This window comes from Cajanus cajan, chromosome 5 (genome assembly GCF_000230855.2).
Source record: "Cajanus cajan strain Asha chromosome 5, NIPB_CcT2T_4, whole genome shotgun sequence".
In the NCBI taxonomy this organism is placed as follows: domain Eukaryota; kingdom Viridiplantae; phylum Streptophyta; class Magnoliopsida; order Fabales; family Fabaceae; genus Cajanus; species Cajanus cajan.
Genome location: NC_138521.1, coordinates 13,202,929 through 13,227,274, shown reverse-complemented (window position 1 = coordinate 13,227,274; position 24,346 = coordinate 13,202,929). Strand labels below are relative to the sequence as shown.

General features: G+C 36.9%; 2 protein-coding genes across 2 annotated transcripts; one reads left to right on the top strand and one right to left on the bottom strand.

Moving 5' to 3' along the window:
• On the bottom strand, positions 1-7,288 carry LOC109807884 (anthranilate phosphoribosyltransferase). Its single transcript, XM_020370577.3, has 10 exons — positions 6,922-7,288; positions 5,259-5,741; positions 5,010-5,167; positions 4,713-4,796; positions 4,547-4,599; positions 3,105-3,186; positions 1,899-2,006; positions 1,618-1,741; positions 1,302-1,387; positions 1-478 (listed from the first exon to the last, which is right to left on the bottom strand). Exons 1-10 carry the CDS (start codon positions 7,286-7,288, stop codon positions 257-259), a joined length of 1,767 nt encoding a protein of 588 aa, XP_020226166.1. The 3' UTR covers positions 1-256.
• LOC109809132 (poor homologous synapsis 1) lies at positions 7,216-23,830 on the top strand. Its single transcript, XM_029273662.2, has 11 exons — positions 7,216-7,339; positions 13,410-13,481; positions 19,996-20,070; positions 20,984-21,254; positions 21,334-21,450; positions 22,161-22,226; positions 22,308-22,411; positions 22,648-22,847; positions 22,942-22,988; positions 23,094-23,121; positions 23,413-23,830. Exons 4-11 carry the CDS (start codon positions 21,021-21,023, stop codon positions 23,469-23,471), a joined length of 855 nt encoding a protein of 284 aa, XP_029129495.1. The 5' UTR covers positions 7,216-7,339; positions 13,410-13,481; positions 19,996-20,070; positions 20,984-21,020; the 3' UTR covers positions 23,472-23,830.
• Positions 23,831-24,346: the final 516 nt, after the last annotated feature.

Genomic DNA, 24,346 nt, shown 5'->3' with positions numbered 1-24,346 from the left:
TGCACAAAATATTCTAATATTATGTCATTTTAATTACAAAAGCAGCTATCTGTGGTTTCTGAGCATATTGGAGATTGTTTACAAGCGTAATCAAATCCTCAAAACTGATGAGTAAAAAGAAAAAACTCTCAAGTCTCTCCAATATTTTCTTCCTTCATCCTTGGGATCAACAAGGGGGAGCCCATCTTAGGTTTTCTTTCCCCTTTAATCCCTCACATGTTCAAGTACACGAAGTATTTTGCAATGATAAAATAATTCAACCAATTTTGTGGGAGACCTTGATATAGTTTAGGAGTCGTTTCAGAGCATTACCACTGTCAATGGCCTCTCTGGCTCTATCAAGGGCTGCAGATATATCTTCTGCACCATCAACTCCAAGCAAGTGATCCACAACTCCGGCGTTCAAGACAATTCGGTCATATGCTGGTCCTTTTTCTCCACGAAGAGCAGCTAAACCCAATTCAATGTTCTTTGAGACCTGAAGTTTCAAAAGGGAAAAAAATTAATAATAATGCCAATTAAAATACTTCAGATCTCACCATGGTAAAACTGGCTACTTATTAGAGGCTTCCTACCTGTGATGATGATATTACATTACATAATGGTTTAATGAGACTTAACATTTCAATAGTCATACATCACCAAAACTGCATTCAAGCCTTTTATGTCAGGGTTTTACTAAGTTCGATTTCAGTCAATTCCTTACATTTTTTAACACTCCCTTGAATAATTTATTATTTACACATAATTTATGCTGAGGAAAGTATTCGCAAATGTTGCCTACGATGAATAATTGTGAAATGAAATCAACTGATCTACATACCAGAACAGGTAATACATGACCAAGAATTATTATAAAAAATAATAATAATAAAATTTTAAAAAAAAAAAAAAAAAAAAAGAGTGATGGATAACAAGTATCAGCAAGTGGCTTCTAAAATTTCAGAGAAATAGCATTATTGGATGGATGGATTGAAGATTTTTGCTTATGGAGGATATAACTAAAATAGTTAGATTGTTAGAATTTGTGTATCACAGGAGTAGATGGTAGATATTTAAAGTAGTGATCCGAACTTTTATTTTGAAACGGATACTTGGAATCTTCCCATCCTATAGGAATCAAAACAATCAGGTTTACATACATACACTGCTTAACGAAAAATCAACCCTTACAACAGCAACAAAAACTTCTGAACATATTAATAGGGACAGTGAATTACGAACATGTTGCAAATAAGTTCCAGATTCTGAATAGAATAAGATAAAAGGAGAACAAACACAAGAAATCTAGAGAACTTTACAGATCTATCAGTTCTTGGTGTGTCTGTGGGTTGGAAACCGTAATCCTTGGCATTGACCTCAAGACTAAAACCTTGACGTGTTACTCCTGCAATTTAAAATAAAAATATTTAATGAATATTAATCCAAGATATGACATAGTGCAGAATTATCAGTTTGCTGATCAGAAACAGGCGCAGTGTCAGTGTTGTCAATTTGCTTAGAAAAGGAAACAAAAGTAAAAACAATATTTTAATAGACTTGAACATTATGATGGAGTAATTATTTAAGTACATAAATAATAGATATAAGAAATAAGCAAGGGAACCAAATACATACCACCAAGTTCAGATGGGGACGAAATGTCAAGTGCACGAAACCCTGAACAGTAGTTCACAGGAAGTCCCCTAGTTGTGTTAGCTGATCGCAATCTTGTAGTCATTGAAAGGCCCCCTTCTTCTCCCTACAATTTGAGCATAATCAACATTAATTTAACCAATTTTAATGGGAGAAGAAAACAAAAGTTTATAATACAATCAAATCAATAATTTTTATGTGTAAAAAGAATAACAGTCAGAAAAAGTATGTAGACTGAGATGCATCAAAAGCGGAATTCCAACCTTCACTACCAAACCTGAATGCACTCCCCTTCTTTTCATAAGCATCAACAATGGCTCTTCATAACCTTCATGATAAAATCCAGCCACAATAGATTCCTTACCACTTGCCTGTTGAAAAATATATATTTTTTATCTATATAAAAAAAAATGGTGACTTCTCTGATAAAATAATGAGAAAAAGGAAATCATGCTTGTATCCCCATTGCTTAGGCCAGTTCAATTGGTCTACCTCAGGTTAATACCAAAAACACCTTCCTGCCAGTCTCTTCTATTCAGTTCAGTTCAAATTTACATTCAAAATACCAAGTTTCATATACTACAACAATAACAATAACAGTTGTCTTATCTCACCAAGTGAATTGGCTATATGAATCATATAATGCCATTGAACTTGGTTAAAATCCAAATTCTCAAGGATATTAATCACTATGGTATCCCTTTTAATAATCCGATGTCCTTGGTTTTCCTTATAAACCCTTTACACAGGGACAAAATTCCACATCATTCAAACAAAATTTTCTTTCCTCCTTTTATTTTCAGAATAGTTGCATCTCTTGGTTCCAACTTCCAATACTAACTAATAGGCTTTAGCCAAAACTGAAGAAACCAACATTTTATCTTTTTCATATCAGAGTACTATGTGTGACAGAAGAAAAATATGTAAGCCCGGAGCCTTTATTTCCTTTGAGCAACCACAAGTATTCATTTTTAATTTTATGCTTTTGACAAGAACTACTCTCCCTTTTGGTATTTTCAAAATTAATCAAGACTTAAGTTCATAAATTAACTTGTAAACAGACCTTAAGTTGAAATCTTACTCATTTAAGTAATTCTTCAATGTAAAATTACTCTTCTAAAAAAACTCAAATTGCACTAAAATTGCCATAAAGTTATTATGTTGATTGCTTTAGCAATTTCCACACAAAAATCTATTAATTTGTTAATATGGTATATATAATGTGCAACTAAATGGCCTAAGTTATTGTGGAAACATAGTGTGATAAAGAAATCATTTATACATATTTTTAACAGAACGATGATGATACATCTAAAGACTAAAACTAAAGATAGACTATTGGCTGTTGAATTTAAAATTTGTTAACAGAGAACCAAATCTTCAAGCCTTCTTTACAAATTCAAATAAAGACTTGTCATAAACTGAGAGATCAATAATATTGACAGATAATAACCAAGTCTGAATCCCACCTTTACATATTGCTGAACTTTTTCACTTGTAGCCAGCGGAGGGCGTTTCTTTATGTGCTCCCTTATTCTAATTAAAGAGTGGCTGCAGGGAAGAAAGGAAAAGAAAAACAGTTTAACCTATACCCCTTACCAATAGTCCTGTTATAAACATACATATCTATACCATACTAAATGTTGACCTCCCGAGTTCAGCATTAAATACACTTGGTCCCCTATTTTATTAGCAAACATTACTCTTTCATCCTTTATTGTCAATAGTGTTAGTCTACATTAGTATGACTTATTAGTATGACTTATAAAACGAAATCAGTCCCGTTCAATCTCACTACTATTCTCATTTTTCCCCTCAAACTCAAACTCTCTGTGTGTCTGAAATAAAAAAGAAGCTTGTGAGGTTAGGAAAAGTAAGAAAAGAGAGAGAGATGCAATGAGATCAAATGGAGTTGACTAATACAGGGACTATGATAAATATGGGTATATTGGTCATTTTATAACTCATACTAACAGAGTAATCCATTATGAGCATCCCATACTACTTGATGTGCAACTTAGGTACCCTATAATACCTCAGTCCCTATCATAAAACTGTTCCTAAGAGTCAAAGTCTCGGCAGTTGGCACTCTACAATACTTCACTTAGCATTTCTAGTTAGCCCACTGTAGGTAGCCATTTTCCGAGACATTGGGAACCAGCTCTAATATTCATAAGCACTTGGGGAACTCTCCCTTAAAAGCTAGATGTTAAGGGGTGAGAACCAAGCACTAAAATACACCATTGAGCATCCTATACTACTCAATGTGGGACTTAGGCACCCCCATAATATCCAAGTCCATATTATAGGGGTAATAATGCATTTAATTAGCAAAAATAATGGAAAATGATTTGTCTTTCTTTCCTCTTTTTTGTACACCCAAACACATTTTCACCCATACTTTTCTATCTCTTTTCCTCTCCATTTTTTTCTCCTCATCCAAACATTGGAATAGTCCACATAGTTTTACCACAAATTTAATTTAGTCCACATTGAATCAAAATTATTTTATAATGTCCCTCTAGTTTCCATAGAATGCAAAATAGTCCCTGCCATTTTCAAACTAGGTAATATGGTCCCTACTTGGTCCTTAATAGTTTCACTCCAAAGATGAAGTAAACTTAACTAACAGGAAACAAGATACAATATTCCGAAACTATATTGGAAATTTTTTCAATAATTTTGAGCCATGAACAGGGACTAACTGAGCAATTGAACTTATAATTTGGTATAATATTCCAGATGTCTTAAAGTAGCTAAACATCCTGGAAAAGGACTTCTTTGAAAAAGTTAATCTTTCAAAATTTTAGAATCCAAATAGAAAAGCATCAAAACATTTGCCAATGGAAGCCCCTCTATGTTACGATGTTAATAAGGCTGAGTCTAATAATGTTTGGCGAGATGCTCATACAGAGATGGGCGAGCTTCACGCTGACTTACATAAGCAAAACCAACTTCATCATCCTGGAAAGAAGAAAGAACACAGATATTATTATATATAGTGGCTAAAAAAGAGTGAGAAAACCATTATGGTGGTGCACTGGTGCTACAAAATATTTTCTGGAAACAAAAAGGACCTCAAGAAGTTTTTTGGCCTTGAAAGGGGATAAGTTTATATTTGCCCCCATAAACTTCAACATCTGCTCTTCAGTTACACCCCCCTAAAAATGAACAATAGCACACTCAAGAAATAGAACATGATTCTATATAAAATATGAAAGCAGATAAAATATCAAAGGATAGAAATTCAAAGAAAATTAACTTCGGAAATACACTACCAAGGGTAGAATTTCAAAAACATCATGATCATTAAGCATCTTAGTTTGCAGCTCAAACAACCAAAACACCCAACACTCAGAAAAAAAATCACACACCTTAGGTGCCATCCACTCTACACCATGAAGCAAGCAAGATTCTCCATAGCAAGATCTAACAGCAGCAACGAATAACGTACTCCTGAAGAAGCGTGTGTTACCATCATATGGTTCACCATAATGAGTCAATGATCTGACATCAGCAACAGGAGGGGGGCCTGGGAATCAACTCACAAAAATATTAACAAAGAGGTTCTAATTGTGACAATTAAAAAGAACAAAATGGAATGATCAAATTAAAATTCATACCAATTTCATCATCAAATGCAAGGCAGTATGCTTTTAATTCGCGGTCAGTTTCGCGGTTCATGCGTTGACCTATTAAAAATGCAGAAAGCAAAGCCTCACTTACTCCCTGAGGCTTTTCATCTCCCTCCTGTAGGGGAAGGACATCCTTTAACACACCTTGCACTTCCTCAAATCCAAGATGGCCACCAGCCAACACCTCCCTAAGAGCGCCAACCAAACGCATCTCACTGGTGCCATTGCCAACATATTGCGGCCCAATTGAACTTCCCACACCCATCATCAGCCCTTCTGGGTCTGCAATGAAGATCACATCAGGCGGAAGCACCCTAACCAAAAGCGGCCAGAATATCTTCATTGCACGTGTTTCCCCTTCACTCCATTGTGTTGCCTCAGGAAATGCATTTGCACGGATTGTCATCCCCGCAAAAAACGCCCCAAGTTGTGCTTTAGAAACTTGTTCCTCATCTTTCATTTCTCCCCTAGCTAAGATTAAATACAAAGTAATCAGATCTCAAAACAATTTCTGTCATTTCATTTCAAAAACTCTCTTAAAAAGTTTGTAAAGAAAACAAAATATTTCATCAAAATAATCTGTAACACATGATTTAAGGCTTCTATTCTTAAGCCCTTCACTCGTTCTAATAAAAACAAGTAAGAGTTCAAACTTGATTATGGTTACAAACACTGTGCAAGGATACTTCAAAATTAGTGACATATACTTCCTCCGGTCCTTTTTATAACACCCAATTCACTATGATTATGGAAGTTGGTTAATTTAGTTGATAGCCTTAAATTTTTCCAAAACTATCCCTTACAATGATGAGACTCTTACTCTACCACCTACTTATTGAATTGACAAAAATGACTTTAATTAAAGATATTTCTTCTAAAAAAAAATATAATTAATACAAGAGACATTTTAAATTTATTCTTATAAAAAGGACCAAGCAACACTTCTAATTTGGGTTTTATAAAAAAAGGACCAAGTACCAAATGCTGATATGTGCGTTATTTAGCTTCGCTTACATATCAAAAGTAAAACTTAGATGCTTTATATCTAATCCCTTAGATATATTTCTCTTACATATAGACAGTGTTACTATCATAACTTGAATTATATCACTTTAACCAAGAAATATGGCATCTATGATCCATGTAGCCAACTTCACCCACTGGAATAAGGCTTCTTTGCTGCTGTTGTTGTTTTTAATTTAAATTTGGCTATGATAATGTTTTTTAAAAATTCTCTTGCAAGAATTAAATACTAGTAATCACATAATAACGATGACAAAACAATATAAATATAAATCATATTCAGGAAAATATATTAATAAAATGTAAGAAATATACGAATATAGCTATATTTATTTAGTATATGGTGTATTCTAATTTTATTAAAATTTATCGTAGTGAGTAATGGTAGTGTTCCTGCTTGCATGCAACATCGTACTAGTGCACTAGACTAATAACAGAGTTAGCTGAGACACAGTTTGAAGGACAAAGTGCAACTGTAATCATGGATGAAAAAGTTACCAAACATTTGTGACCGTGACAAAAAAAAAAAAAAAATAGTAGAGCATGTTGTTAAAATCTGAGCCGTTGATTTTCTAATCAAACAGTTAGGACTAGACTTAAAGTCAAAGCAGCAACAATAAAGAGGGACCTGATCTGAGGATGGTGTCGAAGACCTTGAAGGCTTGGTGTTCGTCGAGGGGGCGAGTCTGGGTTGGGCCGGTGCAAACCCTAGCTTGGGCCTCCAGCACCGTCTGGTTGGGCCTGGGCAATGCCGGGCCGCGATAGGAGGAAGACAGCGAGGGGTTCCGGACGTGGAACTCGGGAAGCCCGAATTGCTCGATGGCGGCCCAGGCCAGCGCGGCCCTCGGCGGCGGCGAGGAAGAGAGGCTGGGGCGGATCCAGCGGCGGCGAGTGAGCTTGGGGAATGGGAGGCGCGTGGAGTGTGGAGCGTTGGTGGTTGGGAAAATGGAGTTGGGTGGGGAGAGAAAGGGTTCGGGATTGATGAGAAGTTTCATGGTGTTCGAGTATTGGTTCCTTGGGTACTCCGCGAAAGAGAAGACACAAAGGTAAAACCTCTGAACTGATCTCAGAATGCAATTTTTTTTTTTTTTTAATTTTGGAAGAAATGGAGAATCAAGCCCTAACTATTTAGCTAAAATTATAGGAAAATAGAATTGAAGTCAGAGGTTGTCTTGATCTTATCTTGTTACAAGGTTTAGTTAATTACTCGTTTAACTCGTATAAGTAAACAAATATTTTTTTTTTAACTTTTTATAGTTTATAATAAATAAATAATTAATGGTATAATTAGTGTTGTGAAGATTAGTTGGTCGACCAATTCGACTGAAAATTGTTGACCAAATTAGAACGGTTTTAATTATCAGGCTGGTTAAATAATTGAGCTGAATTAAATTGGCTGATTTAAGAATAAAAAAGAAAAATAAAAAGAAAAAAGTGAACTCGTCTGGGTTACAAAATTATTTTTTAAAAAATATTTTTCAAAGGAAAATTATAAAAGAATAAAAATAAAAATGGCATCGTTTGTTCTTTATAAACGTTGTGTTTTGAAGTGTTAATAAATTACACATAAATATCGGATGTTAATACTACTTTATTTTTATTTTTGAACTAATTTATGGAATTGTGTCATTCATTTTAATTTAACTATTTATGAACAATATTTATAAACTTTGTTATAATGAAACTTACCTTAATTGTTATTTTAGATATCGAATATTTTATAATGAAAATGTTTTTAAATTTCATCATCAAAATTGTATTGACGGAAACAAGGTTCAAATCGAGGACTATGAATTATAATATTTTGAATTTGAAGTATAAAATTATGTTACTGTAAACGTGTAGTTTTTAAATTTAAAGATAGACATGTAATATTTGTCATTGAGTATGACAATAATTATATTTTTAACAGATGAAATATCTTAAATTATACTAATTATATTATTTTTTAATTTTTTAATATAAATTGATTCAATAAGTAATAATTTAAGCAACTTGACTTTTGTGAGTATATTCTTTTAAAAACATATTTCATCTTGCATTGATCTTAGATCTATCATCATTTGAAAAAGTGAATGAGACAAACTAAGTCATTATATCATATGCAATAACACATGTATTCTATGAGACCTACTCTTCACATTTGAGAACTGAATCAGAGCATGTAAATTCTATGTGAAATGGCCTTCATATTTCAGAACTAAAATAAAACATATAAGATAGATGACAGACCGTGCTTGTTTTTATCTCATCAAGCATATCATAACATAATATATTGAAGTGTTAGAGCATATCAAACTATACAAAAAGAGAGCATGCTTGTTTTATCTCTATAATATTAAGCATATCAAGATATATTACAATGTATCAGAGCATATGTTATTATATTAGAGCATATTAAAACATATCAAAGCATGTATTTCTATTTTAGTAGCCAGAGCGTATATGATCAAATTATATGAATCTACTTTAGATGCTTTATGCAATGCATATGGGACTCATCTTAAAAACATGCATGAATTGATGAACATAGCTTGTATAATATAAAGCAAATATAATGTAAATTATTAAAAAAAATTGTTTTGAAGAAAATATAATCAATTAGAACAAAAATAACCGTTTGAAATTACAGAAAATAAAACTTCATAAATCATAGCAAAAACAACAAAAACTTTTAATCACTCTCAAAGCTAGTCCAAGGCATCCTCCTCGTCAAAGCTCGGGTCAATATTGAGGCGAGGCAATAACTTGTCAAACTTCATCTCAATATGTGCTTGCCTCCTGAGTGTGCAGTGTAGAACTCTATAAAGGCCAACGATCACTTTGTCGTGGTCCTCTTTAGTGACAAGTGGAAGGAGAGGTGAAGTGGATGGTGGTGAAGAAGCAGATGGGGCAAAGGATCCTTAGGGATTTGACAGCCTAAACATTTTTTTGTACAAAAGTATTATATTCCCAAGCAAAAATATATGAAAAGTAACGCGGTAAGGAAAATAGTATTTGTATATGCACTGTTTGATAGAAAGAGCATTGAGTAGCGTAGACTCAACCTTGGAAGGGAAAGGATAGACAACGAAGTATTGAACCACCCAAAGCCTCTTGCATTTCCTTTAGCCATAACTCTAGTGGTAAAACTTTTGGCCATATGATATAATTGTACTGTTTGAACTCTAATATTAATTTGATTTTATTTTTTTCTATGTTGCGAGCTGTTTTATTGCTTTAATATTTGCATAAGGAATTGATCAGTCTAAATGCAATCAAGTTAATTGATAGAAATGATCAATCCTTAACCAACCTTTATTGACTTTCTAGTCAAACCAGATTATTTAAGGCAACGCATTAGAACACTAGTGCAAAATCACAAAAAAATGATAAGAATGATCAATTAATGAAATTATAAAAAATAAATATCTTATACTATTAATAAAGATAATATCTCTTTTGATAATTTTTTTTTGTTCATTTTATGTTTAGACATTTTCATCTTTAAATTTCTGTTTTTATTTACTCGTCCTTTGCTATTAAAATTCACCCACTATTATTCTTTAATTATTTTTTTCCATCTCTTTCATAATTATTTATCTTTATTTTTATTTTATTTTTAAATAAATATATAGAAACACGAATTCAAAGATTATCTTTTTCATCATTAATATTAGTGGAATCGAGACATTTCATACTTCTACTAAAAATAAAAATGATATTAAAAAATAAAAATGCGTTAATTCAATTGGTGTTATAGCTCGTTCTTAAGTCTTGAAGTTTTAAATTCAAGTTATGAGTTTGTTAAAAATATTAATTTTTTTAATAATAAAGATATAATGATCTACTAAATGTGAAGATCAAGGTAGTTACTAAAAAAAATATTTCCTCATTATGTTAACATAAATTATGTATAAAAATGAAAATAAAATACTTTTAATTATAAAAATTAAAAATAAAATTTATAAGAACGAAATTGTATTTGAAATTGAAACTCTTCATCTTTAAAGACACTTTTTGATACAATGATACCAGCCCCAGCCCCCTGGGCAAAAGTTTGGTATTAACGCATCTTAGCACATATAAACCGGGCTGTCAAAATAGATTGGTTTGGCTTGTGTAGATTAACTTATCTCAACTCATTTTTTTTAGGTGGATTAATCATATTTAACTTATTAATTTAAGATTTATGATATATACATCTCTTTTATTTTATTTATATAAATACACTTCTTAATTTTTTAATTTTTATTTTTTTTTAATTTTATACCAGCGTTTAGTTTAATACTTTTTTTTTTCTATAATGCTTACCTTTCTTTCATCCTATTTATTTTAAAAGGTAGTTTTAATTATTTCAATTTTACATCACTCTCTTCTTCATTTCTCTTTCAATTTTCTCACTATTATTTTCTTCCTTTTCTCTTTTAGTTTTCACACGCACTCGAAACGTAAAACTAATTTTGGTTAGCATTATAGGCGCGTATGGTTTCCTCAGTGTCAAAAATGTCAACCAAATATGCATTTTTTTCCAAGTACTTTTTCATAGAAAACACAATATCAAATAATTTCAATGTTCTAGAAAGTATTTTTTGAAATAGTAAAATTAGGGTTTCTGAAAGCTTTTTGTCAAAATTGTGTTTCTAACATGTTTAGGGTTTAGGGTTCTAACATATACTTTTCAAAATAGTAAACTTCGTGTCAGTGTTTTTTGAAATTATGTAAAAAAACATACTTTTTTTTGCAAAGTACTTTTTCAACATTAATTTTACTATTCCAAAAAATATTTTTTGGAAAGTGTGTTATTTTACATAATTTTGAAAAAAAAAATTGGAACAGTAAATTTTGAAAAGTACTTTTTAGAAATGTGTTATTTTACATAATTTTAAAAAATTCTTTCTGTAACGTGGTTTAAAAAAAATGTGGCTGATTTAGTAGCCCGGAACGGGCCGTTCCCAATCTGGAACGGGCCGTTCCAAGCTATTAAATTAAACTGAAATTCGTGGTTGGGAACGGGCCGTTCTGGAGGGAGAACGGGCCGTTCCAAATTCTAGAACGGGCTGTTCTAGATGGAGGACGCGTCGTTCCGGAAGGAGAACGGGCCGTTCTGAATGAGTCCCGGAATGGGTCGTTCTGATTTTAGAACGGGCCGTTCTGGGCGTGGATTTTGTGCGTGATTTGGGAGTCTGGAACGGGACGTTCCGAACTCGGTACGGGCCGTTCTGGGCCAATCCGAAAGTCTATAAATAGGGGTTGGGGGCCTTCAGGAAATTGTGAGTTTTTAGAGAGAAGTTTTAAAGAGAAGGTCTCTAGGTCAGTGAGCTCCTTTCTCTCCCAAATTTCTCTGTTTGACTCCTTTTCTCCTTTAGATCACTAATCCCTTCTGACTTTTCTTGAAATTCAAATAAGAAAGCTTGTTTTGGGAGGATTGAAGTTCCGGGTTGAGCTTTGGAAGGGAATTCTATTCCGTCTTAGTTGTTGGCTATTTTGAGTCAATCTTCAGGTAAGGGAAGCTAGAATGTTTGTTATTTAAGTTGCATGTGAGTTTAGAAACTCAATTGATGCATGAAAGTTGAGGATCCATGGCTGGATCGGAGAATTCGCTAATTATTCGAGGTCTTGGGAAAAAAATGGGTTTCTGGTGAATTTGATGCATCAGATGGGTGCATGTTGATTTTGAGTTTGTTTTATGTTGTATGGAGCCATTGTGTTTTTGTGTTTGCATATGGCTAGATTTGTTAGTTTGGATGAGAGTTTGAACTCTCTGACTGGGATTAGGCTAGGCGCAGGTTGAGCGCGCCAGGCGTGGGAGAGCTTAGGGCTCTTAGGTTAGATGTTGGGTCAGACGTGATTCGGTTGTGTCAAGCGTGGATACTCTTAGGAGTCTATGTTTTAAGGACACCGAGTGTGAGTTGAACGCATTGGGTGTGGATGAGTCTTAGGACTCTCAGGTTGGGAGCAGGCTGGGCGAGCTCAGGCTACGCCAGACGTGAATATATTTATGAATGAATTGATGCTTATGCATGTTTAAAGTTGAAGTTTTAGATCATGTATGTATGATATATGATGTATGGTGAGGTGTGATTCATATGTATGCTTTGTGATGATACGTATGAATGTTTGAATATGATATGACATATGTATATGTATATGTGTATGTTTATTGATCATAATGGTAGGTAGACCATTTATGATGTATGATGCATTATCGCATGTGATATCTTATGACATGTGTATGGTTGTTGATCATGATGGTGGGTAGACCATTATGATGTATGATGCATGATTGCATGTGATGCCTTATGGCATGAGTCTAGCCTAGGACTTGAGGAGAGGAAAAATATTTTCGAACTGGAAGAGCTCACATAGAGTCTCTTGAGAGTGGTGCTTGGATAGGCCACTGATATATGAGAGTGGTGCTCTGGGAGGCCACTGGTTTTGGGAGAGTGGTGCTCAGATAGGCCACTGTGTTGGGTGAGTCTCCTCTAAGTCCTTAGCTAGTGTTGGAGCGGGGTATGAGGTCGAGGGTTATTCCCTTAACCAAGTACTCGGGAAGGTGCGTGGATCCTTGCGGATAGTCGGTGGGCGAACTCCACAATTGACTTGGTTAATGCATGCCAAGGTCGTGGTAAGCCCGTACCCAGCTGTGTTATACCTGACGGTGGATCTGGACTTCCAAGTGTGTAAGTGACATCATCCGAGTAAACCCGAGTGAGGATTATATATCCTGTTTAGCTGTGACCGAGCGGGCGCATTGGGCGTGAAAACGGTTGGGGTGGTTTCGGTAGGATGGAATGTCACTTATACAGCTCTATTGTTATGGAGATCTCCTAGGTGTATGCGTGACGACGCAATAGATGATTGATATGCATTGATATCTGTCATGAGATGCATTTATTGCATGATTATTAATATGATGAAGTGTGGTGTTTGACTTCATGATTGGTGGATTGTACTTTATGCATGAGTAGTATTGGATAGAGTGTATAGTGTGACTCTATGAACGTGATTGTCAGTAGGATGATTGTGTAGTATAGATTATTGTTCTATATTTGTATGATTGATTTGTGAATTCTAGCTAATCCTTCTGTTTTCCATGTGGTGGAACTGCGATGATCATACTTGGTATGGGAGCAGGTCAGGGCTAGCTTGGAGTTGAGGTGTCTGCTGCGGGGAGCTTTGATTCTCGTGTTAGGGTTACCATTTTAGGTAACGATTTTGTCTGTGCTTGACTGACACTAGGAAATATTATTTTTGGGATGACTGTACATATATGGCGTTTTATTTTGTATTTAAGAAATTTAGTTATTTCATCTTTAGTTGTACATGTATGTATGAGTTATCCAACTTAATATTTCTGTTAGTTTTACTAGTTGTAATGCGATTCCACAAAGTGTAGGGACCATTGCGGGTCGTTACACTTTTATGGTATCAAAGCCGGTCGAGTCTTTTGGGATACTCTGTGGGGAGTGATCCTTCTAGGTTTCTGTTGTGTCATATCTCTGATATGTGTTAGTTTTGGTGAGTTGTAGTGGTGAAGTGTTAGTAAAAGAATGTTTGAATTCTTTTATTATGGTGAGGCCTCAGTTTGATTAGATCACTAGGGTTGTGGAGATGATGGCCATGGTGATGCGGCAGCAAAGTGCTCACTTTGCTTAGATGGAGGCGGGTAGAGTTGCGGTTGAGGCAAGTAGACCGGTGGTCTCTCAAGATGAGAGAGATTTTGTAGAGTTCAGGAGATGTTAGTCTCCTCAGTTCAAGGGGGGATTCAGATCCCGATGTGACATATTTGTGGTTGTGTGAGATGAGAAGATTTTCAGTGTTTTGGGATTTTCTGAGGAGAGGAAGTTGGCCTATGCAGTATACATGCTGGCGGGCGAGATTGAGTACTGGTGGAGAGGCACCAGGCAGATGCTAGAGAGCAGGGGTGTACTTATTGATTGGGATTGATTCAAGAGAGTTTTATTGGAGAAGTATTTCTCGAACAGCGTTAGATATGCTAAGGAGGCTAAGTTCATGAGACTACAGCAGGGGAGCATGTCTATTCCAGATTATGCTACGAGGTTTGAGCATCTGGCTCGTTTCTACTCTAAAGCCGTATCTGAAGCTTGGAGATGTAGGAAGTTGCGGGGGGGTTGAGGCATGAGTTGAAGAGGGTCATAGTCCCTATGTCTATAATGGAGTTTCCTGCCTTGGTGGAGAAGGTAAAGACTGCTGCGAGATTGGTGGGTGGTAGCAGCGGCAAGGCTGCTAGAGTTTAGGAGGGATCATCTGGATCTAGGAGGGGAGGTCAGCAGAGAGGACCCTATGACAAGCCTGTTTAGTCTCAGAGAGAAGCTGTTAGTAGGGGACCTCGTCCTGCTACTCCTTAGGGTGGAGCACAGTCGGTGCAATGTTACAGATGTGGAGAAGCCCACATGGTTAGAGATTGTCCCCATCCGGGGAACGTTTGCTTCAGATGTGGTAGGCCACATCTCTAGAGATTGTCAGACACCGCCGACTTTATCTGGGAGTGTCCAGGGGCCACCTAGGCCTACAGCTGTGGGGAGAGTGTTTGCATTGTCAAGTGTAGAGACTTCCACTTCATCAGATTTGGTGAAAAGGAAGGGGGAAAGCAGCTCGTGAGGATGTTTTGTTTCTATTTGATTCTGGTACCACACATTCATTTATTTTTCTGTTGAATTGTGTGGGGAGATTGGGTGTCTGCATGGCACGTTGATCTGTATGTATCTACTCTGACTTCAATTTCTTTAGTGACATTGGAGATATATGTGAGATGCCCGATAGAAGTGTTTGGTAGGAGGTTCTGAGTGAACCTGATTGTGTTGCTCATGGTAGATATTGACATAATCTTAGAGATGGATTGGTTATCTGCCCATAACATCCTTATAGATTGTGCTCGGAGAGAGTTGGTGTTTCCTCAGTTGGAGGATGAGGTGTTAATATCAGCGGGTCAGGCTGAGCAGTTAATGAGGGATGGAGCTGAGTGCTTCATGTTGTTTGCAGCTTTGAGTATTGAGACAGAGAGAGCTATCGTTGGGATCGAGATTGTCAGTGAATTTCCTGAGGTGTTTCCAGATAATGTGCCAGGATTGCCACCCAGGCGTATGTTGAGTTTAGCATTGATCTGGTACCAGGTGCAGGACCGGTATCAGTGGCTCCTTATAGGATGGCTCCAGCTGAGTTGGTAGAGCTGAAGAAACAGATTGAGAATTTGTTGGAAAAATAGATGAAGAGGTCTTGTGTTTCTCCTTGGGGTGCCTCGGTATTGTTAGTGAAGAAGAAGGATGGTGGAGCCCATTTGTGTGTTGATTATCGGCAATTGAATAAGTTGACAATAAGGAATAAGTATCCATTTTCGAGGATTGATGATTTGATGGATCAGTTGAGGGGAGCTTCGGTGTTTTCAATGATTGATTTGAGATTTGGATACCATCAAATTAGGGTAAAGGAAAGTGACATACCGAAGATTACTTTTAGGACTAGGTATGGTCGCTGTGAGTACGTAGTGATGTGTTTCGGTGTCACTAATGCTCCAATAGTGTTCATGGACTACATGAACAGGATTTTCAGGTCATTCTTGGACAGGTTTGTGGTGGTCTTCATTGATGATATATTGGTGTATTCTAGATCTTTGGAGGATCACCGTGAGCATCTGAGGTTGGTTTTAGAGGTGCTAAGAGAGAGGTAGTTGTATGCCAAGCTGTCCAAGTGTGAGTTTTGATTGTTTGAGGTGAGATTTGGGGCGTGTGATATCGGTAGAGGGGATTGTAGTGGTTCTAGCCAAGGTGGAGGCTGTGATTCAGTGGGAGCGTCCGAGGACTGTTACGGAGATTAGGAGTTTTGTTGGGTTAACGGGTTACTATCAGAGATTTAAAGAAGGTTTCTCTTGAATAGTAATGCCTTTGACTTAACTGACTCGGAAGGATCAACTTTTTGTTTGGATGGACGCTTGTGAGCAGAGTTTTCAGGAATTGAAGGAGTGATTGACTACTTCTCCAGTTTTGGTGTGTTGATGCAGGAAGGGAGAGTAGTAACATATGCTTCGAGGCAACTTAAGACTCATGAGAGGAATTATCCTACTCATGATTTGGAGCTTGCAGCTATGGTGTTTGCCTTGAAGTCGTGGAGACACTATTTGTATGGTGCGAGATTCAGTGTATTTAGTGATCAGAAGGAGTTGAATATGAGGCAGAGAAGGTGGATGGAATTCTTAAAGGACTTTGATTTTAAGTTGATGTATCATCCTGGGAAGGCGAGTGTGGTAGCATATGTATTGAGTCCGAAATCCATTCATGTGTCGGTTATGATGATTAGGGAGTTGGAATTGATTGAATAGTTCAGAGATCTGAGACTAGAGGTGGAGGTTGTTCAAGATCACATTAGTTGTGGTATGATCACCATAACTAATAAGTTCTCGAGACAGGTGGGAACTAAGCAATTACAAGATCTAGAATTGTTGAGGATTTTGGGATTGCTTGGTATTAAGAGGGCAGCTGGTTTTGAGCTTAGTGCTTTGAGCTTAGTGCTGATGGAGATTCTCGAGTGAAAGTGTGATAGTGTCACTAAGGACTTTGTGGTTGGGTTGCCTAGGACAGCTAGGAACAGTGACTCTATCTGGGTGATTGTTGATAGATTGACAAAGTGTGCGCACTTTCTTCCTGTCAAGAGGTGGTCCTTGGAGAGACTTACACAATTGTATATTAGAGAGATAGTACGGTTGCATGGAGTGCCTTCCAGTATTATCTCTGACAGAGATCCAAGGTTTACTTCCAGGTTGGCAGACTCTGCATTAGGTTTTGGGGACAAGGTTGAGGTTGAGCTCCGCTTATCATCCATAGAAAGATGGTCAGTCAGAAAGGATAATTCAGTCACTAGAGGATCTCCTAATAGCTTGTGTGTTGGATCATCTGGGTAGCTGGGAGGAGTTGTTACCATTGGTAAAGTTCATTTATAATAACAGTTATCATTCGAGTATTGGCATGATGCCTTTTGAGGCTTTGTATGGTAGGAGGTGTAGGACTCCATTATGTTGGTATCAGGAGGGTGAGTCAGTAGTGGTTGGTCCAGAGTTAGTTCTTCAGACTACTGAGATGGTGAGATAGATTCAGGAAAGGTTGAGGGCTACCCAGAGTTGATGAAAGTCCTATGCTGATAGGAGGAGGAGACCTCTAGAATTTGAAGAGGGAGAGCATGTGTTTCACGTTTCACAGTTGAGGAAGTACATCCCAGATCCGAGTCAAGTGGTAGAGATGGATGAGGTGCAAGTTAGAGAGAACTTGACTTATGAGAAGAGACCGGTAGCTATGGTTAATTACAAGTTGAAGAAACTTTGTGGCAAATCCATCAGCTTGGTGAGAATTGTTTGCGATGCAGCTACTGGTGAGGTTACCTGGGAGGTGGAGAGTTAGTTCAAGGAACAGTATCCATTCCTCTCTTCAGGTAGACCTATTTTCGGGGACGAAAATTCCTGTTTGTTGGGGAGTATTGTAACGTGGTTTAAAAAAAATGTGGCTGATTTAGTAGCCCGGAACGGGCCGTTCCCAATCTGGAACGGGCCGTTCCAAGCTATTAAATTAAACTGAAATTCGTGGTTGGGAACGGGCCGTTCTGGAGGGAGAACGGGCCGTTCCAAATTCCAGAACAGGCTGTTCCAAATTCCAGAACGGGCTGTTCTAGATGGAGAACGGGCCGTTCCGGAAGGAGAACGGGCCATTCCGAATGAGTCCCGGAACGGGCCGTTCTGGGCGTGGATTTTGTGCGTGATTTGGGAGTTTGAAACGGGCCGTTTCGAACTCGGTACGGGCCGTTCTGGGCCAATCCGAAAGTCTATAAATAGGGGTTGGGGGCCTTCAGGAAATTGTGAGTTTTTAGAGAGAAGTTTTAGAGAGAAGGTCTCTGGGTCAGTGAGCTCCTTTCTCTCCCAAATTTCTCTGTTTGACTCCTTTTCTCCTTTAGATCACTAATCCCTTCTGACTTTTCTTGAAATTCAAATTAGAAAGCTTGTTTTGGGAGGATTGAAGTTCCGGGTTGAGCTTTGGAAGGGAATTCTATTCCGTCTTAGTTGTTGGCTATTTTGAGTCAATCTTCAGGTAAGGGAAGCTAGAATGTTTGTTATTTAAGTTGCATTGAGTTTAGAAACTCAATTGATGCATGAAAGTTGAGGATCCATGGCTGGATCGGAGAATTCGCTAATTGTTCGAGGTCTTGGGAAAAAAAGGGGCTTTTGGTGAATTTGATGCATTAGATGGGTGCATGTTGATTTTGAGTTTGTTTTATGTTGTATGGAGCCATTGTGTTTTTGTGTTTGCATATGGCTAGATTTGTTAGTTTGGATGAGAGTTTGAACTCTCTAACTGGGATTAGGCTAGGCGCAGGTTGAGCGCGCCAGGCGTGGGAGAGCTTAGGGCTCTCAGGTTAGATGTTGGGTCAGACGTGATTTGGTTGTGTCAAGCATGGATACTCTTAGGAGTCTATGTTTTAAGGACACCGAGCGTGAGTTGAACGCGCTAGGTGTGGATGAGTCTTAGGACTCTCAGGTTGGGAGTAGGCTGGGCGAGCTCAGGTTACGCCAGGCGTGAATATATTTATGAATGAATTGATGCTTATGCATGTTTAAAGTTGAAGTTTTAGATCATGTATGTATGATATATGATGTATGGTGAGGTGTGATTCATATGTATGCTTTGTGATGATACGTATGAATGTTTGAATATGATATGACATATGTATATGTTCATATGTGTATGTTTATTGATCATAATGGTAGGTAGACCATTTATGATGTATGATGCATTATCGCATGTGATGTCTTATGACATGTGTATGGTTGTTGATCATGATGGTGGGTAGACCATTATGATGTATGATGAATGATTGCAGTGATGCCTTATGGCATGAGTCTAGCCTAGGACTTGAGGAGAGGAAAAATATTTTCGAACTAGAAGAGCTCACATAGAGTCTCTTGAGAGTGGTGCTTGGATAGGCCACTGATATATGAGAGTGGTGCTCTGGGAGGCCACTGATTTTGGGAGAGTGGTGCTCAGATAGGCCACTGTGTTGGGTGAGTCTCCTCTAAGTCCTTAGCTAGTGTTGGAGCGGGGTATGAGGTCAAGGGTTATTCCCTTAACCAAGTACTCGGGAAGGTGCGTGGATCCTTGCGGATAGTCGGTGGGCGAACTCCACAATTGACTTGGTTAATGCATGCCAAGGTCGTGGTAAGCCCGTACCCAGCTGTGCTATACCTGACGGTGGATCTGGACTTCCAAGTGTGTAAGTGATATCATCCGAGTAAACCCGAGTGAGGATTATATATCCTGTTTAGCTGTGACCGAGCGGGCGCATTGGGCGTGAAAACGGTTGGGGTGGTTTCGGTAGGATGGAATGTCACTTATACAGCTCTATTGTTATGAAGATCTTCTAGGTGTATGCGTGACGACGCATTAGATGATTGATATGCATTGATATCTGTCATGAGATGCATTTATTGCATGATTATTAATATGATGAAGTGTGGTGTTTGACTTCATGATTGGTGGATTGTACTTTATGCATGAGTAGTATTGGATAGAGTGTATGGTGTGACTCTATGAACGTGATTGTCAATAGGATGATTGTGTAGTATAGATTATTGTTCTATATTTGTATGATTGATTTGTGAATTCTAGCTTACCCTTCTATTTTCCATGTGGTGGAACTGCGATGATCATACTTGGTATGAAAGCAAGTCAGGGCTAGCTTGGAGTTGAGGTGTCCGCTGCGGGGAGCTTTGATCCTCGTGTTAGGGTTACCATTTTAGGTAACGGTTTTGTCTGTGCTTGACCGACATTAGGAAATATTATTTTTGAGATGACTATACATATATGACGTTTTATTTTGTATTTAAGAAATTTAGTTATTTCATCTTTAGTTGTACATGTATGTATGAGTTATCCAACTTAATATTTCTCTTAGTTTTACTAGTTGTAATGCGATTCCACAAAGTGTAGGGACCATGGCGGGTCGTTACACTTTCTAAAATAGTAAATTTAGTGATTCTGAAAATACTTTTCAAAATACTAAATTTATTATTCTAGAAAGTATTTTTTTAGGGGAGTAGAAAGTACTTTTAAGAAGTATATAAAAAATACAAATATGAAAAATATTTTTTGAAACACTGATTTCACTATCTCGAAAAATTAATGTTCTAGAATATCCTTTTCATAACACTAAATTTAATGTTAAAATTTTTCGAAGTATGAAAAGAGAGAAAGTGTTAGAAGAAAAAAATGTATATTTAATTTGACAGAAACTAGTTTTAGTGTCTGAGTGTATGTGAAAAAGTGAAAGAGGTGAGATGAGAAGAAAGTAATGTAAAAACTAATAGAATTAAAATTATTTATTGAAATATGTGGAAGATTGAAGAATGATAATATGATATATGTGAAAATTGAAAGAAAGAAGAAAAGAAGTGTATAAAAAAGAAGAAGAAAATAATAAATTAAAAATTAATAGTCTAAAATTAAAGAATAAAAAAGTTAAAAACATTTTAAAAAAAATAAAAGAGGTATATTATATAAAAAAAAAGTGTATACATTATGATCCTCGATTTAAATGTTGAAATTTTTTTTGAAGTTGATCTAATTTATTATGGATTGGTGAATTAAATAGATGCATCCTCACTTCTCTAATTTTTTTTTTTTTTAAATATCTTGGATTGTTGGTATAAATAGAGAGCATTGGGAATTTGGAAAGGAAAGAAAGTTGAAAATGGCGGGCAGTGGTGCATTGGCATTGATGAAGCAGTCGGAGTCGGCGAGAGAGGAGTGGGAGATCTGCTTCGGGCGGTTCATCCCGTATCCGAGTCTGTGTTCGGATCTGCTCCCTCTCCCTCCTCGGGTCCGCAACCTCCCTCCCCGCGGCAACTGGATCTCCTCCTCCTCCGTGGCCTTCCTCCGCCTCTCCCACCTCCTCCTCACCGTCTCCTTCAACGCCACACTCCTCGTCAGTCTCTCTCTCTCTCTCTCTCTCCTTTCTTCTCCCCTTATTTCTTTACCCACACTCTCAACTCCCTCTCTGCCAGGAAGAGCACCACGTCTCCAAGCTGCATTTCACCTGGCCTCAGGTCTCCTGCGTCTCCGGTTACCCTGCCAGGGGCATCAGAACTGTGCTTGTTAGCTACAGAGATTCCCATGGCCAGGCAAGATTCTTCACCATTGCATACCACTCCTTTCATACTCTTCGCCTCTGCATTCTCATTTATATAAATAAATATAACATTCATAACCAAGTCCAGACTTGAGTCACCTTAAGAGAGGTTAGGCTTCCAGTTTTCTGGATGGATAAAATGCGGTTCGCAGAATAGATTTCACTAAAAATGGTTAGTAAGACTTTTCGATCGTTGAGATTTTATTAAAAGGGCTTAGTAAGGATTTTTTTTTTGTCAGAGATTAATAAAATTGATTTATACTTTGTACCAATAATGACTGTGTTTGGTAAAAAACTAGTTATAAGTTGGTTGAAAGCATATAAACTAGGAGTTGAAAACTTGAAGCTTATGAATGGAAAATGACATGAAATGATTTTTTATTATAAGAGTGGGAGAGTGATATGATAGATAAAATGATTTTTAAATTAAAAAGGGTAAAAAAGGAATTGAACTAAATTAATAAGGAGAAAGAAAAATAAAATTAAGAGCTTATAAAATGCCTAGTTAAACACACTAAACGTGGTTATCAAATATATAAATATATGTAACGAACTGGAAATAATATGTATATTAGATTCGTGCTCTTCGGATTGTAACTTTACACTGTGTGTGACACTATTTTATGGAGCTTTTCTTGGCTATGGAATAGATCGGTAGATAGTTGATGCAAGGTTGACACTGCTAACTTTCCGTTCTGGCAGATTCAAAAGTTTGCTATGCGGTTTCCATCAATCTATGAAGCAGAGTCATTTATGGATGTTTTGAAGGTGATGGTTGGAGGCTTGTCATAATATAGTGATCACCGTTCACAAAAAAAAGTACTATTCAATGATTTTGTTACTTCGCAGGAGATTCTGAAAGATGACATGGACCCAGAACCTTTGAATACTGACTTTGGTTCTGAAATTTCGTCCCAGTCAGAATTCATGTCATCAAACAAGCACTCGCACAGGTGCAAACTGTAAAGGAGTTTTGTATGATTGGAGGAATGGGAAGATATGACTGAATTCTCAGGCTTTGATAGATTGTCAATAACCTTTCCTTGATCTGTTTTCTGTTTTCTGTTTTCCGACATTTATCCAGAGTAGATATATGTTTCTCATTACTTATGTTGAAGTATTAGTTGACTTAATTATATAATTGTGATGGAGACTGGACAGTGTATAATGAGACTTGCTGTATTTGTAGAGCTTGTGAGGAACTGAGCTTTATGACTCCGGTTGACAATTACATTCCACAACTTCCACTATGTGTGAATAATGTGGGGGAGCAACCTTCGGGATCCCAAGAAAAGGGAACAACACCTGGTCACAACTTTGAAGGCTTGCTCCCAGCCTTGCCACCCAGTTTTGCTGCACTACTGATGGATTGCTCTGAGAACAACCATGGTTGGTTAGTTTTTTCATTTTAACCTAATATTTCTTGACTTCATGTGATTTCTACTCATAGCCTATTTCATTTGAATAAAATCATGTGTTGCAGCTCAACCAACTGTTTCCGAGGAAATTGAACTCAAATCCCAAATTGTGGTACTTAATTTTGAATTTTTGCTAACAAGTTACATGTTATTTGTCAAGTGCATCTTTTCTATTGATCATTTGTTGTTCTATGATATATATTTCTCTTTGATGCAGAGGTACATGGAAGATTCTTCCTTCCAAGGTAGCAATCCCTCTTCCTTATTTATTGCTTATCATTGGTTAAATGTGATGTAACATTTTATTTTTTTAGTTTTTTTTTCCTCTCTAGTCCTAGGGTAGACCATGAATGGAAACTTCTGAAAGTTTCGTATTTTTCTTTGGTTTCAATATGAATTATTTTATGCACTCCGTGGCTTTATGTTCCTTACTTATTACTAGAGATCTTGCTTGTGCTACATCCATTCTTTTGTTAATATTGCGTAGTCTATGAAATTGTGTCCAAAAGACTCATGTACCATTTTCATGTTGTTAGATATGTTGGTCAAGGTGGAGAAAGTTATCAGCGAATTGGGGGGTGATATGTCCCTATAATGTCCAGGGCATTGAAAATGCATAACGAGCAGCTTAGCATCAATTGGCTTACTGAATACTGAACCATGGGAACCACCACATATTGCCCAAAAAATGTACAGCGGATTTGTTTCTCTCCTTCCATTCTTTCTTCACTATGTACAGTGCAGCTGAGATACTCATTCTAGTCTAAAGTTTGTCTTGGATTCTTTTATTGTTCAGCAAATAGCAATGTCAGAGAAAAGGCAATGTATGATAGATCAAAGTTTAGCTAGTGAAAACATATCAAGTGGTTTCTGTTTAAGAAATCCAAGTCAAAACAGTGATCTCAGAATAATTTTAATCTAATATAGTACAAGAATCTAAATATTGAGTTTTTCTCCACTTTGTCACCAGATGGTATGGAGTCTAGCAAAATCGAGGCATTACAGTATTACACCCCCGTTTTCATTTACGGGGTAATCTAAATTATTCTCATTTTATTGACACTCAACTGTGTTTGGTTGCATGTTCCGTGTCACCTCCCATTGCCTGAGTCAAGTCAAATAAGAGGAATTGATCAAAAGCTACAATTGTAGCTTCTATTGAAACCCGTCCCATTGCCTAAAACGCAAAACCAAGCATGCATGCACCAAGTGGTTGAGTTGGAATATTTAACAAAAGGATTACCTGAACATCAGCTACTACAGATTTTGCTTAGGAAAAAGCAGAAAACTAAAGGAGGATGTCTACTTATGTGGAAAATGAAAATCAAGGAAACAGAATCATAGATGAATGAAGGCACACATTGCACCTGGACTAAACAATCTATACTATATCCATGGCCTCACTCTGTTCTGCATTTGTGCAATTTTGCTAAGCTGATAACTTCTGGTTCAAACTGCCAATTCATATGG